This window comes from Prunus dulcis, chromosome 4 (genome assembly GCF_902201215.1).
Source record: "Prunus dulcis chromosome 4, ALMONDv2, whole genome shotgun sequence".
Lineage (NCBI taxonomy): Eukaryota > Viridiplantae > Streptophyta > Magnoliopsida > Rosales > Rosaceae > Prunus > Prunus dulcis.
In genome coordinates, this window is record NC_047653.1 from 21,316,234 (window position 1) to 21,339,708 (window position 23,475).

The 23,475-nt window shown below is 40.1% G+C and overlaps 1 protein-coding gene across 1 annotated transcript; it reads right to left on the bottom strand.

Moving 5' to 3' along the window:
* Positions 1–19,343: 19,343 nt before the first annotated feature.
* On the bottom strand, positions 19,344–21,015 carry LOC117625606 (protein FAR1-RELATED SEQUENCE 5-like). Its single transcript, XM_034357141.1, has 2 exons — positions 19,781–21,015; positions 19,344–19,482 (listed from the first exon to the last, which is right to left on the bottom strand). The coding sequence occupies exons 1-2, from the start codon at positions 21,013–21,015 to the stop codon at positions 19,344–19,346; spliced, it is 1,374 nt and encodes a 457-aa protein (XP_034213032.1).
* Between the last annotated feature and the right edge of the window lie 2,460 nt (positions 21,016–23,475).

Here is a 23,475-nt window from a genome sequence, read left to right on the forward strand (position 1 = left end):
CACAAATCCTGGCAGGTCTCGGTGACACAAAGTCAATCCGAGCCGCAAATCCTGGCAGGTCTCGGGACACCAAGTCAATCCGAGCTGCAAATCCTGGCACTCACGGTCCGAGCGTCCCCGAAACTCGTGAGGCAAATGTCAAGTGCACTGACAAACTGAAAGTAACTGGATGTCCGTAGACATCGGTATATCTGAGAGTAATCACCATAATTGGGTACATGGTGGTTTAAAATAAACTATCTTAGAAAAGTCTGATAATTAACTATAATTTGATAAATCTGAGCTAAGCTGCTATTTCTGCTAATATAAATCTCAAAGTCTGCTGTTTATATCACTTTAGCAAAATCAGCTAAGCAATGTATAGATGAGATATTTAACTTCACAGACATGCTAGGAAAATTCCACTGAATAAAACTTATTCAAGATCAAATAATGAAATTTATTTATAAAAATCATTTATGAAAGAAAAGTCCACTCACTTCTGGTCCGAGCTAGCTGGACCTCTTGAAGGTCCCTCCGGTGGCTCAGTCTGGCCCCTGGTGCCTTACTCGAACGATTTGGTTGAGAATTGAGGGAGAACAAGAGGTTTGAAAATTGGGCAAAAACCTGTCGGAAATCTTGATTTTCCGGCCAGCTCCGGGCGTCGCAAGTGTGGAGACTGGTCGTGGCTTGACGGCGAGGTCGAGGCGGTGCTGTCGGTGCCGGTGCCGTCGATCGGGGTGACCTGTGGCGGCAGCTATGGCGACAGGAAGGAGGGGCGGGCGGCTGGTCGCGCGGGAGGAAGGAGAGAGAGAGGAGAGAGAAAACTGAGGGGAGAGAGAGAGAGAGAAGAGATAAAAATCTGATTTTTGTCCAAATTACTGTTTGCCCTTCACGGTATTTTGACCGTATTTTCTTCGTTACAACTCCGATTCGAGTCTACTTCGTGTCAACGGACTCGGTTCGTCGTGCTCTACACAACAGCATAAATGGAATTGTCAAATTCCTTCTCGGTCAAAAAATCAACTTTTTCTCAATTAAATAATGCGAAGGCAAAATCGTCTTTCTTCTAGAATAAATTAATACTTAATTTAGGATATTTTGTTTTGGGTTATTACAATCTATCCCCCTTAAAGAAAATTTCGTCCTCGAAATTTACGTACCTGCTACTCGACAAGGTAAGGATAGTGTTCCCGCATCTGATCCTCAGGTTCCCATGTGGCCTCTTCCACAGTATGACTCCTCCATAGGACCTTCACGAGTGGAATCTCCCTCGAACGCAAAACTTGCATCTTCCGATCTAAAATCTGAACTGGTTGCTCGACATAAGTCAAATCTTCTTGTAGCTCTATCGGTTGTTCTTCCAACACATGAGGAGGATCCGAAATGTACTTCCGGAGCATTGAGACATGAAACACATCGTGCAACCGAGACATATCTGAAGGTAAGGCAAGTCTGTAAGCTACTGGACCTACCCGCTCCACAATCTCATATGGTCCAATATAGCGATGACTTAGTTTTTCTCACCTTCCAAACCTTACTACGCCCTTCCAAGGCGATAGTTTCAGGAATACCCAGTCACCAACCTCAAACTGGAGGTCTTTCCTTCTATTGTCTGCATAGCTCTTTTGTCTATCCTGGGCCGTTTTTAGTCGTTCTCGGATTACTTTAACCTGTTCCTTCGTCCGTTTGACGTCATCTGCCACTTCCAATCGGTGCTCGCCTACTTCATCCCAATAAAATGGAGTTCTACACTGTTTCCCATACAATGCACCAGATGGAGACATTCTGATACTCGCCTGGTAGCTGTTATTATAGGCAAACTCCATAAGTGGCAATTTCTCATCCCAGTCCTCCCTAAACTGCAGTGCACAAGCTCTCAACATATCTTCTAAAGTCTGAATCGTCCTCTCAGACTGACCGTCTGTCTGAGGATGAAAGGCAGTGCTGAACTGCAACTGGGTTCCAAAAGCTTCATGTAACTTCATCCAAAATCGGGAGGTAAACCGTGGATCCCTATCAGAAGTGATAGATACTGGTACCCCATGAAGTCTCACTATCTCGTCGATGAAGAGCTTAGCCAACTTATTTAACGTGTAGTTTGCTTTTACCGGTAAGAAATGGGCAGACTTCGTGAGTCGATCCACAATCACCCAAACTCCATCATGCTTATTCCGTGTTAGAGGAAGCTTGAACACGAAGTCCATAGTCAGATGCTCCCACTTCCACTCAGGAATTGGAAGTGGTTGTAACAGCCCAGAAGGTTTCTGTCGTTCTGCTTTCACCTGCTGACAAATCAAGCACTTCCTGACATATTCTGCTATCTCCTTCTTCATGAAAGGCCACCAGTAGTGTTCCCTCAAGGTATGATACATTTTAGTGCTTCCAGGGTGCATTGCAAAGGCTGAACTATGGGCTTCCTCGAGAATTTCCCTCTTTAGAGCTTCATCATTAGGAACATACAACCTGGTACCCACCATCAGAGCTCCATCGTTCCTTACTGAACAATCCGTTCTGTCACCGCTCTCTACCTCTACTCGTAACGTGCAAATCGAAGGATCCTGTGCTTGAGCGGCGAGTATTCGTTCCACCAACACTGGTCTCACCTGGAGAGTAGCTAACAATGCTCCCTGCTCATCCACACCCAGCTCAACTCTGAGCTTCCTCAATTCTATCATCAACGGTACATACCTCCCTAGGAGATAAGCTACTGAACCGGAAGATTTCCTGCTGAGTGCATCAGCTACAACATTAGCTCTCCCCGGATGGTGCTCAATGGTACAATCATAGTCCTTGATTAGCTCTAGCCATCTTCTCTGCCTTAGGTTCAGCTCCTTCTGAGTGAATAAATACTTCAAACTCTTGTGATCTGTAAAAATCTGACATGTAGCCCCGTACAGGTAGTGCCGCCAAATCTTCAGAGCAAACACCACTGCTGCCAACTCCAAATCATGAACAGGATAATTCATCTCATGCCTCTTTAGCTGTCTAGAAGCATAAGCAATCACCCGACCATGCTGCATCAATACACATCCAAGTCCCTGTTGGGATGCATCACTGTAGATAACAAAGTTGCCACTATCATCTGGGAGTGTTAACACCGGAGCAGTAGTTAACCTGATTTTGAGCTCGTTGAAGCTCTTCTCACACTCCTCTGACCATTCAAACTTAACTCCTTTTCTTGTCAAACGAGTGAGAGGCGCCGCTATAGTAGAAAAGCCTTCCACAAAGCGACGATAATAACCGGCTAATCCAAGAAAACTCCGTACCTCAGTAACGCTGGTTGGTTGTGGCCAATTCACTACTGCCTCGATCTTCTGGGGATCAACATAGACACCTTCTGCTGAGATTACATGCCCCAAGAAATTAACCTTGTCCAGCCAGAATTGGCACTTACTGAATTTAGCAAACAATTTCTTCCTCCTTAGAGTCTTCAGCACCAGTTCCAAATGCTTCATGTGCGCCTTCTGACTTTTGGAATACACCAGAATATCGTCTATGAATACGATCACAAAGCGATCTAAGTAACGGCGGAACACTCTGTTCATCAGATCCATAAACGCAACTGGTGCATTTGTCAATCCAAATGGCATTACCAAGAATTCATAATGCCCATACCTCGTTCGGAAAGCTGTCTTAGGGACATCTTCTTCTTTAATCCGTAACTGATGATACCCAGATCTCAAATCAATCTTGGAAAATACCTTAGCACCCCTCAACTGGTCAAATAAATCATCAATACGGGGCAACGGATACTTGTTCCGTACCGTGACTTTGTTTAGCTGTCTGTAGTCAATACATAACCTCATGGTACCATCCTTCTTCTTCACAAACAGACTGGAGCACCCCATGGGGAAAAGCTAGGTCGGATGAAGCCCTTATCTACTAACTCCTGCAGCTGCACCTTTAATTCCTTTAATTCTGCTGGTGCCATCTTGTAGGGTGCTTGAGATATAGGGCTCGTTCCTGGAATGAGCTCGATAGTAAACTCGATCTTCCGGTGAGGAGGTAACCCAGGAAGATCATCAGTAAAAACATCCGAAAATTCCCGTACCACTGGAATATCCTCCAACTGTAACTCCTGATTTTCTGGTATCGATTACGTGGGCTAAATATCCTAAGCACCCTTTTCTGAGTAATCTCTTTGCCGTCATCACTGAAATGAGGCAAGATGGGAGCACTCTACGCTCACCATAAAATGTCACTTCAGGTCGTCCAGGACTAAGAAATACAACCTCTTTCTTGAAGCAATCCACTGAGGCATGATGCTTGGCTAACCAATCCATGCCCAAAATAACATCCAAGCCCACCATTTCTAACGGAATCAAGTCTGCTTCCAGGCATACATCCCCTACCAACACTGTACTATCGCGATACACCGTGCCTACATGAAAAATCTCTCATGTAGGTACAGAGATTGTTAGTTCATCTCGTAGGGCTGAAAGTTTGACATCAGCATTGTGGGCAAAACTAGGTGTAACAAATGAATGCGTAGCCCCAGGGTCAATCAAAACTCTAGCAGGGATTCCAAAGACTGATAAAATACCTGTAACCACATCAGGTGACGCCTGTGCTTGCTGTTGGGACATGTGGTACACTCGGCCTGTAGCTCGGGCGCGTCCACCTCGTCCTTGCTGCTGACTACTGCCTCTGCTAGCAACATTGGTCTGGGTCCCACCACTGGACGAGGCCCCTTTAAACTGTGATCTACCCTGAGTACCTACACCTCTAGGCGATGCAACAGTCGCTTCTCCCCCCTGAAACAATACCGGGCACTCTCTCAAGAAATGTTCAGGCTGACCACAATGAAAACATCTTGTGGTACCCTGTTGGCAAGTCCCACACTCGGTACACTGCGAGCTCCTCATCCTGCCAGTTGCTGGGGGTGGCTGCCTCCCAGATCCTCTGACTGTACTGCCCACAGAACGGCCCCCAGAACTACCACTTTGATTGGAGCCTCCACTCGAACTGACTCCAGGTCAGAAACCTCCATAACTGCGGCCACTGGATAACCCAGAACTGTAGCTACCCCTCTTGGATGACCCCTGACTGGGACCACCCATATCAAACTGTCGCCTCCGAGGTTCACCTCGTGCTCTAACCATCATATGACTACTCTCTATCACTGAAGCTGACATCTCCAAGTCCCCAAAATTAGTCAGCCGCTAACTAATCACAATGTCTCTGATGGAGGCCTTCAATCCTCTAGTGAACAGCTGGCACTTCTTACTTTCATCTTGAACTAGTGGAATACAGTATTTGGACAATTCATTGAACTTTTTCTCGTACTCCAACACTATCATCGTCCCCTGTCCCAACTGCAGAAATTCCTCCATTTTCAGGTTCTGATAGGCCTGTGGGTAATACTGGCTGTCAAAAGCAGCTCGAAAGACTGGCCATGTGATGGCTGACGGATCACGATACCTTCTTCTAACAGATTCCCACCAGTGTCTGGCATTTCTGATCAAAAAGAAAGTGGCCAAAGTTACTCTGCTGTCCTGTGGAACGGCCATCACTTCCATGATCCGCTCCATCCTCTCTATCCACTCTTCGGCCACTGCTGGGTCGCCATCACCATCAAAATCTGTGGCCCCAATTCTCTTTGCTTGATTAGCATATCCCAAGGACGGGTCTCTGGACTGCCCAGTCTGGGATAGGGCCTGAGTCAACAACTCTAAGGTCTGCTGGAAATTTGGATCTCCCATCATAGTGGGCATGGGAGGTGCGGGCCCTGATGGGCCTCCGACAAAAGACTGCTCAATCGGTTCCTATACCGATTCAGGAATAGGGAAGTCCTCTGGTTCGAAAGGGGGATTCTGTCCCCTCACTCGGGATGACTGTCTAGTCCCCCTACGGAAGCCACCACGTTTAGGGCCCATACTCAACTGTCACAGAAAACAAGTGTTCAGTAACACTAGAAAGCACGATTGTAGGGTCTACAGGAAGTGAAACCTAATGCTCTGATACCAAGTTGACAGGGTCCGACTCGAATTTCGAAGTGGAATTAGGATCGGGTCCTATCATAATTGCTGAATTGGGAATTCCACCCCTTAGATATTGTAAGCGGATCGAGGAACCTATATTAGTGCCTCGAATTTGCCGGTCGGAATCCATGGATAAAGTGCCTGAGTTTAGAAAGCTGAACGCTTATATATTTCAAAGGAAACAGGTGTGTAGTTAATAATTTATTTCAGTATTAAGTTCGTTTCATGAAGAAAGCTGTTTAGTATTGTGTATGACCTGTTCACTCTATGTGTTTGATAGCCTGTTATATTGCACCTCTTACGACCAAGTCAATTGGAGATGAGCCAACCGTATTGGAGTTAGGCATAAGATGTTCCTGAATGTGATGCACCCAGTGTAGGTCCGCGGGTGTGTAAGGACCTTGATGAGTTAAACTCTGTTGTGCAGCAGTTGAGGAATGAGGTTGCAGTATTGCACCATGAGAAGGGTCAGCTAGAGGAGAGAGTTTTATGCTTGGAAAAGTGTACCAGTCATGCAGACGCGAGGAAGACTGGGGATGCTGGAGCGGAGAGGAATAAGACTAAGGATGCTGGAGAGGAGAGGAATAAGACTGAGGATGATGGAGAGGAGAGTCAGAAGACTGAGGATGAGGATGCTAGAGAGGAGAGTCAGAAGACTGAAGATGCTGGAGAGGAGAGTGATAAAACTGAGGATGGTGGAGTAGCCGAATCGAGAGAGCAGTGTGTACAAAATGCTAAAGAAAAGGTGCAATATAAACCCCTGGATATAAATTGGGATGATCCGGGTGTGGTGTGTGTCACCCTTGTTAAATTTCTTACGAATCCTCCTTGAAAGATTGACATGTCCACTGCTGAGGGTGAATGTGGCGTAGATGTTATAGTTGGGGTCCGGCAAAAGAGGGGTCGGGGAAAGAGTGAGATTCTTGGCCTTGCGATGAAGAGGCGAAGGGCAGTGGTGAGGGAAACTCCATGGACAGGTAGGGAGATTCCCAATATTTCAGAAGACACAATTGCTGACCCCCTCAGGCTTGTTCCTTGTGATTCCCTTTTGGAGGTTGCGAAATTCTGCTGGGAATGGGGACAAGAAGAAACGTAAGTTCCCACTGCCCATCCTTCGTGAAATGTAAATGGTTTATTATGATTAGTTATTGAGTGAATGGTGAAACGGAATTGATAATAATAATGATTCACAAATATAGTTCACATGTGCGGTTATGTGGAGAAGACTATATGGAAGGTTTGCATAACTTCTGTGTTCGATTGCTGACCAAGGATGGTTGGTTGGATGACTCGGTAAGCATTGATTGATTTGGGATTTTGTTGAAATGCCCATGCTATGTAGTGATTCAATGGAAACAACCTTTTTATGTAGAACATAGACATGGCCTTACTTTTGCTATGGGAGCGCCATGAGAGCTCTGGCAACTGGGTAGGTTCTGACTGGACGATACTGGACACCACTTTCCAGGTCTGTATTATTTCTTAAGCACTGTCTATTTTCAAATTTGGTATCCATTATGATGCATAACTCGTGTGCCATTATGCAGAAATGTGTTGCCTTGGATTACAAGCAAATGAAGGCGTATGTGGGAAAGGAGGACAGGCAGCATAGCAAGTGTCTATTGGGAATGGTCAAGGGCGAAGGGCCTAAGTTGGCTAAATCATGGTCGTCTGTGAATTGCGTTTGTTTGCCCTTCAACCTACAAAGGCAGAAGCACTGGATCTTATTTGTTGTCGATTTAAAAGAGTGTGAGATAAGGGCATATGATTCAAAAGTGGATATGTGCAAAACTCAAGCCATCGAACGGGCCGTGCAGCAGGTGGTGAAAATGCTACCCCGGTTGTTAAAGGAATCTGGATATATTGGCGATGGTCTACTTCTGAAAAGTGAGTGGCCAGTTATTCGCGTCATGGATGCACCCCAACAAGCAGGCGGGTGAGTGATATTCCACCTAAAGGATTGTCTTATGAAATGGATTTGTTGTACAATGAATCACAGCTTCTTTGATATGTTTCAGGGGCTACTGTGGGATGTACATCCTCAAATACTGCGAGTTTCTGACCTCGAATGTAGAGCTGGCCAAGATTTCCCATGACGCCATGCCCTTTTATCAGTTGAAGCTTGCTGTATAGTTGTTGCAGGGATATTGGTAGCTGTGATTCATTAGGAGATACTATAACTTGCAAAGTTTTTAACTGGGTGGGTGTAGTGTAGTATATGAACTTGCAAAGTTAATTTAACCGGGTGGGAAATTTGTTGGTAACAGACCTTATATTCACGAGTTACAAAACAAACCTTTCTATAATAATATAAGGGAAGCTTGAAGAGCTTTCTTCGCATGCTTGAGCGTATCTTTCCCCTTTCTATTTTAGTAAGGTTTTGAAAAGGTAGTTTTCTTGTTTGTTAAGGAACAAAGTCTTCTTTATGATCCAACTCCCCCTTTTCACTTAAAATTAAAGAATTAGTTTTTTTATTTTGTTCAAATACAAGCTGTATGAAACCCTCAACACATATTGTTGACAGTATGCTTAACCCGAACCCTAAATGGTGCATGATCCTTTTCAAATGTCGAATAAATAGTAATGTATCTTGTTTAGGGCAAACACGATTGTGAAGTTAAGATGCATGCATATGAAATGTTGAAGTCTGTCATTGACTAATTGTGCTGAGGCGTAATTATATTTCTACATTTCCAAACACGTCTTATATGTAGCTTCACCATCCAATACGGTCTGCCCAGATTCCTTTCGGATTTGGAAATTAGCTTCACCATCTCAGAATTGCAGTGCCAACACCTCTTTGCTTCAGTGTTTGATGAAGAAATCGACATCGCTTTGCCCAGAGTTGAAAATGAAGAAAACAGAAGAATTATACCCTTCCAAATACTTGGTCAAAACCCCAAATTATTTTCCTCCGATTCTGAAAAGGAATTGGATTTTATTATTTGGTCGAAACATATATGGAATTTGAAGTTTGAATTCGCAGTTTTTGGTCCCCACAATCTGTGAGCGGGAAATTCCAAAGTTGAATATTTTTTTATATTTTTTACCCTAATACAGGAGTGGGAAAATAAAAAGCATTGCTGTGGGGAATTTTTAATAATTTTTTTACCCTAAACCGTAGCCTTAAAGGCGTTTATCGAATGAAAATATAAGTAAGACAAAAATTAAAAGGAAAAAGGGCGTGTGGCGGCATGGGAATGAGTCGCGTGTCACTGAGGTTTGCAGCTTCCCACTCTAGCTCCGCCACTTGGCATTCCGTGTGTATTTTGTTCTTTTTTTTCCTTCAGAAAATAGTAAAAAATACAGGAAATTCAGAAAAAATGGGGGGAAATTCCTAAGTATGTATCAGGATGAATACTTCGTACTGAAAGTAGAATAACGGATTTTGGTGTGAGGGAAAAATAAAATTAGGGAACAAACCCTAGTGTTGGATGATACAAATCAAAACACTAGTACACTTTTCAAACCCTAGACTCTTATTTGTTCGATCACATTAATTCCGTATAGATATTTATAGGTTTATTATCACAAAACGTCCCTAAGGTTTACAAAACTATCAGATTGTATCCTTAATATTTTTTTATGTCATTCGTGGTCCTCAAGGTTAATATGCATGATCACAAATGGTCCCTACCGTTAGGTTCCATAAAAAACTTTGTTAGTTTGTTGACGTGACATATATATATATATATATATATCACAAAAGATCCCTGAGGTTCACAAACCTATTACAAATGGTCCCTACGAAATTTTATTAATTTTTTAATTTAAAATTGATAACATTTTTGTTTTCTTTTTAAAATTTTATGAATTGAAATTATTTTAAAATATATATTATATTTTAAATACATGTGACACTATATTATTGTAGATGTGGGCTCCATATATATGCCACATCAACAAACTAATAGAGTTTTTTTAAAATAATTTAAAATTTAAAAATGAAAAAACTAAAGGTTTAGGGTTCATAAATAGTCATCAAGATTAAAATCCTTCTATAAATGGTTTTTTCATTTATAAATAATTTTAAAAAGAAAACCAAAATTTTATGAATTTTAAATTAAAAAATAAAAAAATTTCGTAGGGACCATTTGTGATAGGTGTGTGAATCTCAGGGATGTTTTGTGATATATATGTATGCCACGTCAGCAAACTAACGAAGTTTTTGACGGAACCTAACAGCAGGGACCATTTGTGATTGCACATACTAACCTTGAGGACCATGAGTGACACAACAAAAATTTAAGGATGTAATCTAATAGTTTTGTAAACCTTAGGCACGTTTTGTGATAATAAGCCGATATTTATATGACGCGGCCTTTTTCCGGATATTTCATGGAAGTAAATGTCGTCACAAGTCCGGAGGTTTTTTTCTGAAAATTTTCCCCCTTAAATTCGATTTTTAAAAGAATATTTAATTGGAAATGAATAAAAAATTTAAAAAGGGGCCTGTGGCGGAATGGGAATGCTCCGCGTTTCACTGAGGTCCGCAGCTTCCCACTCCAGCTCCGCCACTTGGCATTCCGTGTGTATTTTATTCCCTTTTTTTTTCTTCAGAAAATCATAAAAAATACAGGAAATTCAGAAAAAATGGGGGGAAATTCCTAAGTATGTATCGGGATGAATACTTCGTACTGAAAGTAGAATAACGGATTTTGGTGTGAGGGAAAAATAAAATTAGGGAACAAACCCTAGTGTTGGATGACGCAAATCAAAACACTAGTACACTTTTCAAACCCTAGATTCTTATTTGTTCGATCATATTAATTCCATATGGATATTCATATGACGCGGCCTTTCTTCGGATATTTCATGGAAGGAAATGTCGTCACGAGTCCAGAGGATTTTTTCTGGAATTTTTCCCCCTTAAATTCGATTTTTAAATGAATATTTAATTGGAAATGAATAAAAAATTTGAAAAGGGGCGTGTAGCTGCATGGGAATGCGCTGCGTGTCGCTGAGGTCTGCAGCTCCCCACTCCAGCTCCGCCACTTGGCATTCCGTGTGTATTTTATTCCCTTTTTTTTTTTCTTTTCAGAAAATTGTAAAAAATATAGGAAATTTCAGAAAAAAATGGGGGTAAATTCCTAATTATGTATCGGGATGAATACTTCGTACTAAAAGTAGAATAATAGATTTTGGTGTGAGGGAAAAATAAAATTAGGGAACAAACCCTAGTGTTGGATGATGCAAATCAAAAAACTAGTACACTTTTCAAACCCTAGACTCTTATTTGTTTGATCACATTAATTCTGTATGGATATTTATATTACACGGCCTTTTTTCGGATATTTCATGGAAGGAAATGTCGTCACAAGTCATGAGGTTTTTTCCTGGAATTTTTCCCCCTTAAATTCGATTTTTAAATGAATATTTAATTGGAAATGAATAAAAAATTTGAAAAGGGGCGTGTGGCAGCATGGGAATGCGCCGCGTGTTGCTGAGGTCTGCAGCTCCCCACTCCAGCTCCGCCACTTGGCATTCCGTGTGTATTTTATTCCCTTTTGTTTTCTTCAGAAAATCTTACAAAATATAGGAAAAATTTAGAAAAAATGGGGGAAAATTCCTAAGTATGTATCAGGATGAATACTTCGTCTGTAGTTTTGACTTATACTTCTTAAGGAGTTTTTGGTTAAATATGCTATTTAAATCATTTTGTTAGTCAAAAGGGATTTCCGGATTATTGGATCGAAATTTTGTATTTTTGTTGTTGTTGCAACAATTGTAAACATTGCATGACAAATTCCGAATGTGAAGGGGAAAAACCCAACAGTTATTTCCCCCCTTAAATTCGATATTTAAATCATTATGTTAGTGAAAATAGAATTTCGGATTTCTTTTTTAAACTATTTTTTATCTTTGAAATATAGTTTCAAGTGCAGGACAAATCAGGAAATGTGGGGAAATTGAAAACGTAATTAAAGGATCACCAGAGTATCTTAGAAGATCAAGGATGGCTCAGACCTGGTCTGACTGAAAGGATAATCCCTCATGCGTTGACAACACGCCACCTCCCTGGCATTTGGGTGTCTGTCATCTTCAACGAATGAATGCTTCGGGAATCGGAACCAGCAATTCCCCATTTCATAACACATAGTCAAACCATAGGACCTAAAACCATCCAAAACATATGCACGCAAGCTACAAAGGTCTATGGAACACAAACGTCTACAAACATGTACTTAAATTGGATCTTAAAAGTGCACCGATTACAAAAACAGACCTTCAAACCATAAACAGGACTTAAAACCACAAACATCTACAACATTACCATAAACAGACCTTGAATTAAAAACATTAAACAGAAGGTAAACTTCCCCTGTAAATAAAAACAAACAAAACCCAAAACACACCTTAATACACATATCATACCATGATGTACAGATAACTTGCATATTTAATTGATTCAGCATTTCTTCAAATAACTTGCATGTCCCCGTCATGATGTACATATCTTCAGAGGAGTGCTTTGCAACCAAAAGCAGCACCTTAAACCATGCCAAGTCTGGGATGTCCATCTGGGTTGTTGGAAAAGAGGGAGTGCAAAAGGTATGTGGAGGAATAATGAACGGTGTGTCTGAACAAATCCGGAAGAAAGGTATATATTGGAACGAACCATCATCACCTAAACCATGGACGAAGACAACATTGGGTTTAGATCATGTATTATTGGCTTCATTTCCCAACCGGTGTGATTGATAGGATAATTCACACACCTCGATGATCCAGGTTTTGGCGGCAAAATGGTCTTCTCGCGGATCCATGCTTAGGTACACCTCGTGGGTGTTCGCATTTATGATACTAATAATCAACGTCAGCAGTAAAAAAATTAAATATACTTTTTATGACAATGATTATGCAAATATCACATCACTACTTATGGAGGTAAAATTCGTTGCATTTTAACATGACCATGTGAATAATTTAATAGCCAAGTATGAAACTAAATATCATATCAACGCACCATTAACAGTACAGAAAATGAAAACAGTGTTTATGACATCACCAGTTATGAAGGTAATCTGAATTTAACATGAGCAAGTAAACAATTTCATCTTCTAAAATATGATACTAAATATGAATGCACCATTAAAAGTAAAGAAAATGAAAATAGTGTTTTATGACATCACCAGTTATGAAGGAAATCTAATTTAACATAAGCAAGTAAACAATTTCATCTTTTGAAATATGATACTAAATATGAACTCATATCACCAATAAAGAAACAAAAAAAAAAGTGCTTGTGGTACTTATAATGCAAATATCACATCACAAGTTGTGAAGGTAACTTACATTTGAACATGACCAAGTCAACAGTTTCATCTTTGCAAATATATGATACTAAATACGAACTGTAAAGAAAATTAAAATATCGTATATGATACAAATAATGCAAATATGACATCACCAGTTCTCAAGGTAACTAAAGTTGCAGCTCCCCACTAGAAGTCAACATTGGCATTTTGGTGGGTAAAATGAAAATGGGGACTGCTCTATAAATACCAGTGTAGGAGTATTTTACCTCCCATTGCACCTCCACTTGCTCCAAACAAGCCTAAACTCAGAATGGGTTCCCCTACAAAAATCCCCCCCATACTTATAACAACTCCAGCAAAAAATGTAGAACCTTTGTCACAAAGGAATAATAAAGCTGAAGATGTTGTTGATGGAGCTGCAAAATCCATAAACTTTTCATCGGAGGACCACGATGATGTAGCTCGGATCGGCAAGATGAGGTATGATGCCTTGATCATGGAAATCAAACACCTGAAGATACGTCTAAGATGGTATGAAGAAACATTGGGGAAGGAGAAAAAGAAAGCAAAATTCCACCTTTGATTAGTCCAAATAATGAAAGTGAGGGTTAGGCTTGCGAAAGGAAAAGGTGTTCGAAGGTTCAGTACTTTGAATGAGTCTGTGTAGATGAGGGAAGCAGAAGCACGCAAAGGGTTTGAGCTGTTCTGCCAGTTTGCAAGATGTGTTGTCCCAAGCTACAACTGGGACGGGATCGCCATGGAGTAAACCGTCGCTAGAGAAAGTTCATTTTGGGGGTTTTCAGTATTTTGTTCGGAATAAATGTGTGGTTCATTTTGAGTACGTTTTTTGGCGTTTTGTGACAGGACCCGACCCAATTTTCACTTTGGAATTCGAGCCAAGTCCTGTGCGTGTCCGACACCTGGCGAATGTCGGGCACAAATGACCTTTTTACCCTTCTTATTTCAATTTCTCTTTAAAATTTCATTAGACTTCTGCCGAAAATTCGGCAGAGTTCTCCTGTATTTTGACCAATCCCAAAATTTTCCACCTGTCAAACAATCTCAAATATTTCCACCCAACTGCCAGAATGTTTCCAGTAACCAAATTCAACTCTAATCACTAAATTTTCAACTGGATATCAGAGCGTTCTCTAAGTCCCTCAGGGTTGTGAGGATTTCTTACAACATCATACCTGGCTTGAGACCTGGAAGCTAAGAATGGCCCGGTGGTGGATCCCGCGTACTTCTACGGCCTGGGGGCGAAAAACAGGTTGGAAATGTGAGTGGACAAAAATAATGTTCTTCAAAACAATTTTCATAATCATAATATCCCCCATTGTAAAAAGAATTTTAGCTAAATCAAACTGAAAACGTACTCTCTACATCAAGCATATTCAACTCAAGGCATTCTATATCAGTCATATTCAAGCTCGAAAGTTTCATACAAAAACCATTGAAATCAAAACTTTCATAAGAGTGCTGAAATCAAACATGTATAAAAAAAACTCTGTACTCAACCCTTGCATAATTGAACAAATATAAGGGTACCTATGCTTGAAAAATCAGAAAAGCTGATTTAAAATAACTGAAAATCATATTTAAATAACAGAAACTCAAAATCCTTTGAAAATACCACCAGTTCGTACCCCTGTCATTTCCGTCAATTCCCTGGCAGGTCTCGGGCGTCACACAGGCTACCCGAGCGCAAACTGGCGAAATCAGGGGACTATGATCAACCTGTCCCGCCGGCAGATTCCTCGATGACACCAAGTCAGCTCGAGTCGCTCTGGCAGGATGCAGGGGACCGTAGTCAGCCTGATCCGCAATCCTGGCAGGTCTCGGGGACACAGAGTCAGCCGAGCCGCAATCCTGGCAGGTCTCGGGACACCAAGTCTGTCGAGCCGCAAATCCTGGCACTCACGGTCCGAGCGTCCCCGAAACTTGTGAGGCAAAGTCAAGTGCACTGACTGAACTATAATCAGACTGGATGTCCGTAGACATCGGTCCGACTCTGGGTAATCACCATAAAGAAACGGGTACATGGTGGTCTAATTAGAAAAATCTAGTAACTTTCTGAAATCTGATAAACTGACTATAGTCTCAATGCTGTTGCTATTCTGTTATACAAAACTCACGATATGCCGCTAAGCATAACTGCCATCCTATATGTTACTCGAAATATTCAACAGTATAAAACATGCTCAAAAGTTTGCAAAACACTTATTCAAGATCAAAAAATAAAATATGCTTATAATAACTTATTTATAAAAACCCTTTTATATAAAATCGAGATAAAATCCTTTGTATAAAATCATCTGTATACTCCTTTATATAACTTATCTATATCGAACATTTTTGTAAGAAAGTCCACTCACAGATGGTCCAAGCTAATTTGTCCCTTTGAAGTTTCCTCATGCTGATCGGCTGGACCTCTGAGGCCTTACTCGAAGGATTTGGTGAAGAAACGAGAGAGAAATTCAAGCTTGAAGTCTGAACACAACAGTCGGCATCAATGGCCGATTCCGGCCAAAATCCGGCGCCCCCGCGGCTGGTGTGGGTCGGGGAAGGACGGCGGGCGAGCTGGGGTTCGATTGGCACCGGTGCCGGAGATCGGCTTGGTCGGTGGCGGCCGCTAGGGCGGCTGGAAGGAGGAAAGGTCGGGGCTCGCTCGCTGCTGGAGGAGAGAGAGAGAACTGACGGGGGAGAGGAGAGAGAGAGCTATAAAAATCTGACTTTTTTGACCAAATTACCATTTTGCCCTTCGTGGTTTTTAGACCATAACTTCTTCGTTCCGGCTCCGTTTCGGGTCTACTCCGTGTCTACGAACTCCTTTTGTCGCGCTCTACGCAATGGCGTAAGTGAAATTCCCAAATTCTTTCTTGATTAAAAAGTCAAATTTTCCCCCATTAAAAATATGCGAGGGCAAAGTTGTCTTTTTGCTAATAGATATTTTCCTTACTTTTTAGATATTTTCTTACTTTTTAGATATTTTGTTTTGGGTTCTTACATTTTGTGTGGGCTCCTGAAGGTGTAAACAATGTGGTTTGAAGTGTTCATATTTCTTAGGTAATGTATCCAACTGTGAGATGTGAAGGCCAACTGTAAACAAATAGGGAAACTATTTTGGGTTTTTTGAGCGTACTTTTGTCTACATAAATTGTTGTGCTTTTATGAAGTTTGTTTATATTATTTTTTGATAACATATTTCTTTGTGTTATTTTATAACGCCTAAAAGGCATGGAATAGAAACAACAGAGGTGGATTTGTTGATAATCCAGGTATTTATGTCGCATAGTAATCAAGTAATGGAGGGTTGGCTTTATCTCTTTTGAGAAGGGATGGCAATGGGTTGAATCTGGGGTGGGTATGCCATTTCCATGGCCCGCCCCATTAGGGAATAAAAAACCAATTATATAACTACTATGTTGAAAAGAAAAAAGAGTAGTAAGACAACATAATAAATATATAGAATACATACTTAAAAGACAATATAACAATGTTTATATATATGTTGGAAGTTAACTAAATAAATAAGTATAGTGGCTTAAGATTTGTATACAATATAATCTACTAATATAAAATATAAAACTTAGTCGATACTCTGTATGTTCATAGCATATTTATATATGAGGTAAATGCTCTTGTGTGTTTCCATTTTGGGTCATTTGAATAAAATAATGCAGCTATGCAGAAAAATATATTAGTAAATACAGTGCTGAATAAATTTATTTGGAAGTCTGCTTTTGTTTCCCACTTTTTTAAGTAATTGGGTGAGTTTTGAGGTTTGAGCATTTATTTGATCACTTATATGGTAGCTAATTATGTTCGTAACTTGGCATTTTAGAGGTTTGCTTATTGGTTTCAAATATATAATTTTAGCAATGAAATAACAAGAACCATATTGTGTCTGTCAATTGAAAGAAGAAAATATAGAAATATTTTTCCGAACAATTATATATGAAGCAAATGAAACTGGTACTTATGTTCTTATAAATTAGATAATGAACATTAAGGAAGTACACTTCTAATTTTTGCAAAATATAATGTTACGGTTCAAAGGAAAGCAAGTTATCACCATATTCCAAAGATGGAGTGTTCACTCTGTATTGTCACATCAGATGAAATTAAGTACGAAATTGAGTTTTCGTAATCACTTTGGATGATTTATAGCTTCCCCCAGTTTTGTAACGGCACAAGGAGCTGGAAGCAATTTTCCGATTTTTCTCCTATTTATTACCATTTTTTAAATAATTTTGCATTAAAAAATTTAAAACATAAAGAAATAACACACATGGCGACAGCTGACCGCATCCCCCTTCAGTAGGTGCACACGTGTACGCCAGTGGCCATTGCCACATCCTTCCTTTCGGTGTGAATTTAAATGAATATTGCTATTTTTTTATAAAATTCATAACTAAATATACAAAAATCGGGAAAAAATTTCGCAAATTGCTACGAACTCATTCAAACTTGATAAATCAAAATTCAAGTGTGTACTAACATTTTTACTAATTATGTGAGGCTCCTGTGATTAACTAAATCAAATACTTTGATTACTTTAAAAAATATAAATATTAAAGTGATGGGACAAAAGGAGAAAAAACAAAATGGAAAACTTCCTTACATAATATATAAATGTTGTTTTATGCCTATGGGCTACTCATGCCTTTCATCTCTCTTTTCTTCTTTCCAGTCGTCTTTTTTGCATACAAACCTTCAGCCTAATCCCCCAATTTGACGATTTTTTCAACATGTCCGCCAGTTCAAGCGCCAAAGCAAATCAGGGGGACTCCGATGGCTCATGGGAATATGCCCCCAATTATCCAAGGTCCCCACCACCACCGCTGCCTCTTCCAACCTCCTCCGCAAGCGAGGGGGACTCCGATGATCCCGCTGTGGAAATAAATGATATGAAGAACAAACTGGACACAACTCTTCCTTGGTCCATTATTGGACTCAAAAGTGTGTCGGAGCTGAGCAGAAGTTGGCTTATTTGACTCGGCAAGTTAACAAAGCCCGTTACAGAAAAGAGAAGCAGAGAATTCATGCCCAAAGAAGAAAGCACACAGCAGAGGATTTGCATATGACAGAGAAGGATGCTATGTACGAATCTTTGAGCATCCACAAAGGAGGCGACAACCAAGGCCAGGCAATGTATGTGGCTTTCAACCAAGGTTTTGAGAAATTCCGACGGTTCGTTGTAGATGTCCACAAAGATATTGACTGGGATGCCATAACCCCGTCTGCTGCACAGGAAATCATCTCCAGCGGTGCACACCCAATAGAGCAAGGCCACCAACCAGTAAAAGGCAATGATAATGACTGGTGATAGCCATATCAATCCATAGGCAATCCCTTAGCAGTTGTTTGTTTTTGTTAATGCCCGATCTGCGTTAGTGTTTAAATGTGAATGCCCAATCTGGGTTAGTGTTTAAATGTGCATGCACGATCTAGGTTATTGTTTTAATGTTAATGCCCGATCATGCTTACGTGCAACTTATTATTTTGTTTTACACTACTATCAAACCTAGAGTTCAATCACAGTTTGATCACTAACTTCCGGATTAGAAGCGTTCATTTCATAATAGTGCTCACAATTTTTTGTTTAATTCATTGTCGGTGGGGAGACAATTTGTTTCAAGATTCTCTGACATAGATATTCGTTGGTTGAGACTTTACAGAGACATAGTGATTGTTTCAAGATTCTCTTAGTCACAGTTTCAAGATTCCCTTTGATATTTTCATATTCATTGCAACCATTGCAAATTTGTGTAGAAAACCCCTTGCATGATTCCCCCAAACTCGTTCTCCTTCAAGCAAGGGCTTCAGGTTCTGAAAATCTCAAACCCCAGAGGACATCCGGGACATCCACCTTCAACAAAAGATGGATCCAAAACTTCGAGTTACGAATTGAAAGCATGGTGCCGTTCATGACAAAAAAATATGTAAATAGGTATCAATAATGTTAAAACTCCAGGACCATAAATGAAATCAAACTCTTCCAGATAGTTATGAGTTTAATAAACCATAGTCTAGTATCAATGGACATGAGGCATTTACCTAAGATTCACTAACGCTTCCAGATACTTTCAAAAACATGTAAATAAGTATCAATAAGTGCTCAAACTGCGGGACCATACGTGAAATCAAACTCTTGCATAAATGACTTTGTCATAGTAGGTTCACTGTCCTGCGTGCTCTGAGTGGGCTGCAAATTCTCACCAACTGGACCACCAAGTACTGTGTCGGAAGATGAAGAGCTGCCACATCAGGAAAAAAGAAAAAAAGAAACATCAACAACATAAATTTCAAAGCACAATATAACACATATTCACTTATGGGCTCGCAAGTTTTGGACAACTCCGTCTATCATGATCAGTCTTCCTACATTCAGTGCACCGACATTTATGTCGTTGCGCTGCCTTCTCTTTTTCTCCTTTAACTCTTTTCGCACGCCCTTTTACTTTCACTCGATGTGGATCTTTGATTCTGAGTTGGGGATAACTAGTTCTGACATCTCCATTGGGTTCTTCGACATGAGCTCTTGATGACACCAACCTTGTAAGCTTCCCACGAATGTCCTCAAAAGATTTTTCCAGCAACTCAAAACCTTCATCACACAACAAAGCCGAATCAATCAAATCACTTGCAACTTTGCAAACTTTCGATCTCTTAACCAAAAGCAAACCATCAACGCCATCGTTAACTTCTTTATGATTCTTATCATATATTACACTGCTTTTCACACTTTGAAGCCATCGTTTCAATATGTACTTGTCTGGCAAGTGCTCAACTTGCTTCATTCTTAAGAATGCTAGGATGTGTCTGCACGGAATACCCCAAAATTCAAATCCTTTGTAGCTACAATAAGCTTTATCGACATCTTTATCATGCACAAGTTCCTTCATCCGTGTCACCCTTGGATTTACCCTCTCACTCACTTTGTATTTGCAGTGCGTCTCATCTTCGTCTACAGGTTCGAACAAGCATAAAAGACTTCTAAAGTCTTCCCTCTCAAACATTTCCAGAATTTCCCGAGTGTAAATGCATCCCATTTGATGTTGCATTGGTGTTTGAAATGGCAGTGGAGGTTTTTCATTGTTATCAACATGATCAGCCATTAACTCCTTGTGTCTTTGTGAAGCAAGAGCTCTCTCAAAACATACAATGAATTCCATCAATGTGTTTTTCCGGTTAATATATTGTTTGAAAAATGAATAACAGCTTTCGGCCCGTTGACTACTTGACATCCCAGCCGAAAACACATGTTTTACATATGATGGAACCCAATTCTCCCGCATAGCATGAATTGAGCTCAGCCACGCATGGTCTTGCAGCCCATTGTTTGTGATGATTTCCTCCCATTTTGCATCAAATTCTTCTTTCTTGTCCATACTCCATATGCATTTTTTCATTTCCGAAAAACATTCTCCAAAGTTGGGTTTCTCTGTAATCTTATTGAAGATATGCCATATGCAATATCTATGGAATGTTGTCAGGAGAGTTACAGCAATTGCCTTTGACATGGCTGCATCTTGATTAGTGATGATCATTTTGGGTGGCTCACCCAGCATGGCTTTCTTGAATTCCCCTAACAACCATACAAATGAATCCGTGGTTTCACCAATTAGGAATGCACAACCAAACAACACTGTCTGTCGATGATTACTAACGCCTAACAAAGGCACAAAGACCATCCCATAGCGGTTCGTGTTGAACGTCGTATCAAATACCACCACATCTCTAAAAAAACCCATAAGCTTGTCTTGACCTTGCATCTGACCAGAAAACATTACCCATCCTTCCTTCCGAATCTACCTCCATCTTGAAATAAAAGGATTCATTCTTTTCTTGCATAGCCATAAAATGCTCCTTAAGTAGCTCTGCATCATGGCCAATCACCTCTCCATGCACGTCCCTTAGATAATTATAGACATCTCTCTTAACAAACCCAACATTTTCCAATCCCCCTACTTGCACCTCAAGAAGGCTTAACTGTTTATGTACCGGAATATTAACTTTGCTCAAATCTGCACTATAGGCCTTTGTAGACTCTATTAAGTTATGGTGAGATCTCAATAGATGGACTTTATCAACTGTGGTCATGTCATGGTTGTGTACCTTATTGAATCCTACAACAATGTACTTATTCTTGTCTTTCACCTTCAATATCGCAAGTTTAGCCTTGCAACAATGTACTTAGTCTTCTCTTATGACTAACAATGCTTGTCAACACATACCCCTGTTTACAATATACATATTCCTTCCTCGTTACCTCCCCTGTCAGTGTGCACGTCCTCGTTGTAGAACACCAAATATCGAATCCGGCTTCCGCAGCATACATATTATAAAAATTGAACACATCATCACAGCAATCAAATTCAAGTCCCAATTTTGGTTTCAACTCTGACCTTACTTCCGGTGTCACCTGTCCTTCACACTCCATTTCACAGTTCTTGCAATTTAACCCTGAATTCACCACCATCATACCAACATTGGCACATGCTTTCAAAGAGCTTTAATATATATATATATATATATATATTAACTAACATATAACATGAAAATGATTCCCTGGTGAAATAGTAAAGACTGACATACAAACTAATGTAACTCATGCTTATGCCCAATAATAAACTTGACAAATACAGTGTAAAGAGCTTCAAAATATATATATTAACTAACATACGATATAAAAATGACTCTCTGGTGAAATATTCAAGACCAACATACAAAATTATGTAACTAATGCTTATGCCCAATAATAAACTTGACAAATACAGTATAAAGATCTTTAAAATATATACGTTAACTAACATATGATACGAAAATGATTCTCTGGTGAAATATTAAAGATCTACATACAAACTAATGTAACTTATGCTTATGCCCAATAATAAGCTTGACATATAGAGTATATCACTTACCTCGTGAGTCATTTCCAACTTCAAAATTTCAACAAATATGACAATGTCGCCCTTTTAGATCCGGACGTCAACCCCAAACACTTTTCTTCTTCCTCAACCCCTGTTTCAACCATGCTCAATGATTGCAAAACAAAAAGAACAGCACAACAGTCGCAGTCACCAGTTTCCAACTCAAGATGTTGCTCAAGGATTGACGAATGTTCCGACTAGAAAGACCGAACCACAAAGATGATAATATAAAATACACGAACACTTTCTTTTGCCTGAATGAGAAACCAAGAAAAATGAGGGTTGATACTTCTGTGTTCTTCCTGGAATCGAATAAGGAATAACAGGGGCTCTTTCTCTTCAATGTTAGCAGAGCTGATAAAAAAATTGGCCACTTTGAACAAAACGAATAGCTGGATTGGAGGATACGTCTGTTTTGGAAGGGACGTCTGTTTCCGACTCGACGTTTTGGCAGGAGAAGAAGGCGACGTTCTAATACAACACTTACACTTACAATTGCTTTTGATATAGCCGTTAGATTAGATCCAATAGTGTTCTCACATAACATTCGTACATAAGCGTTCTTCATCACGCATTCTCAAGGCAACAACCCACATGGCCTTTCAACTTGCTAACTGAGGTCTTTTGTGACCTTTGGCTATTTTGTTTGCTTATTTTTATCTCGAGTCTCATTTTTTGTGCAGGTGGCTTTGGAACAAAAGGGAATAAAATCACTTTCTTCTTATTTTAACGAGGTGGGTTCACCTCCACAGGCTTTTATTCTTTTTTCCTTCTTTTACATTCAGCAAAACATAGTAAACCAAAGGTCTTGCTTTGCTCCAGCTGGATGCCTCACAGATTGGTGCCATTAACAGGTGTCTTTTAATTTGATTAAGACACCCAAGGATAAGAATCCTTGTCCAAGTGAGCATGAATTAAGCTCCTTGCTGATTTGGAACTCTTGGATCATTCAGTAAAGTAAACTTCTTGTCCATATAGGATGAGGCTATATGCGTTTTTCTTATAAAAAAATAAAATACATGAGTGTCAGCAAACAGCAACGAAACGAAAGACTTAATATTATTCTTCGTTTGCTTCTCTAGACTAGCACATAGCTTTGCTCAAGCCACATGTTGCACCATAAAAAAGAAGAAACAGATTGTTTCTTCTCCTCTGAGATTTCATGTGGTAACCCACAAGCCATATCTTCCTGTTTTTTTTTCAGTTCCATGCTTGTATGGATTTTACAGAGATGACCTCCTTTTTGTTGACCTGTTGGCAGCAAGTGTTTCATGTGGAAGGCAATTCAATTGCCATGGGGGTCTTTTTGATTTGCTG

Excerpts from the sequence above, each read along its gene's own strand:
- LOC117625606 (XM_034357141.1), bottom strand. The coding sequence starts at position 21,015 with ATGTTTTCTGGTCAGATGCAAGGTCAAGACAAGCTTATGGGTTTTTTT. Across the intron at positions 19,483-19,780 it reads ATTCGTGGGAAGCTTACAAG|CTCTTCATCTTCCGACACAG; the intron begins GTTGGTGTCATC and ends CTGATGTGGCAG.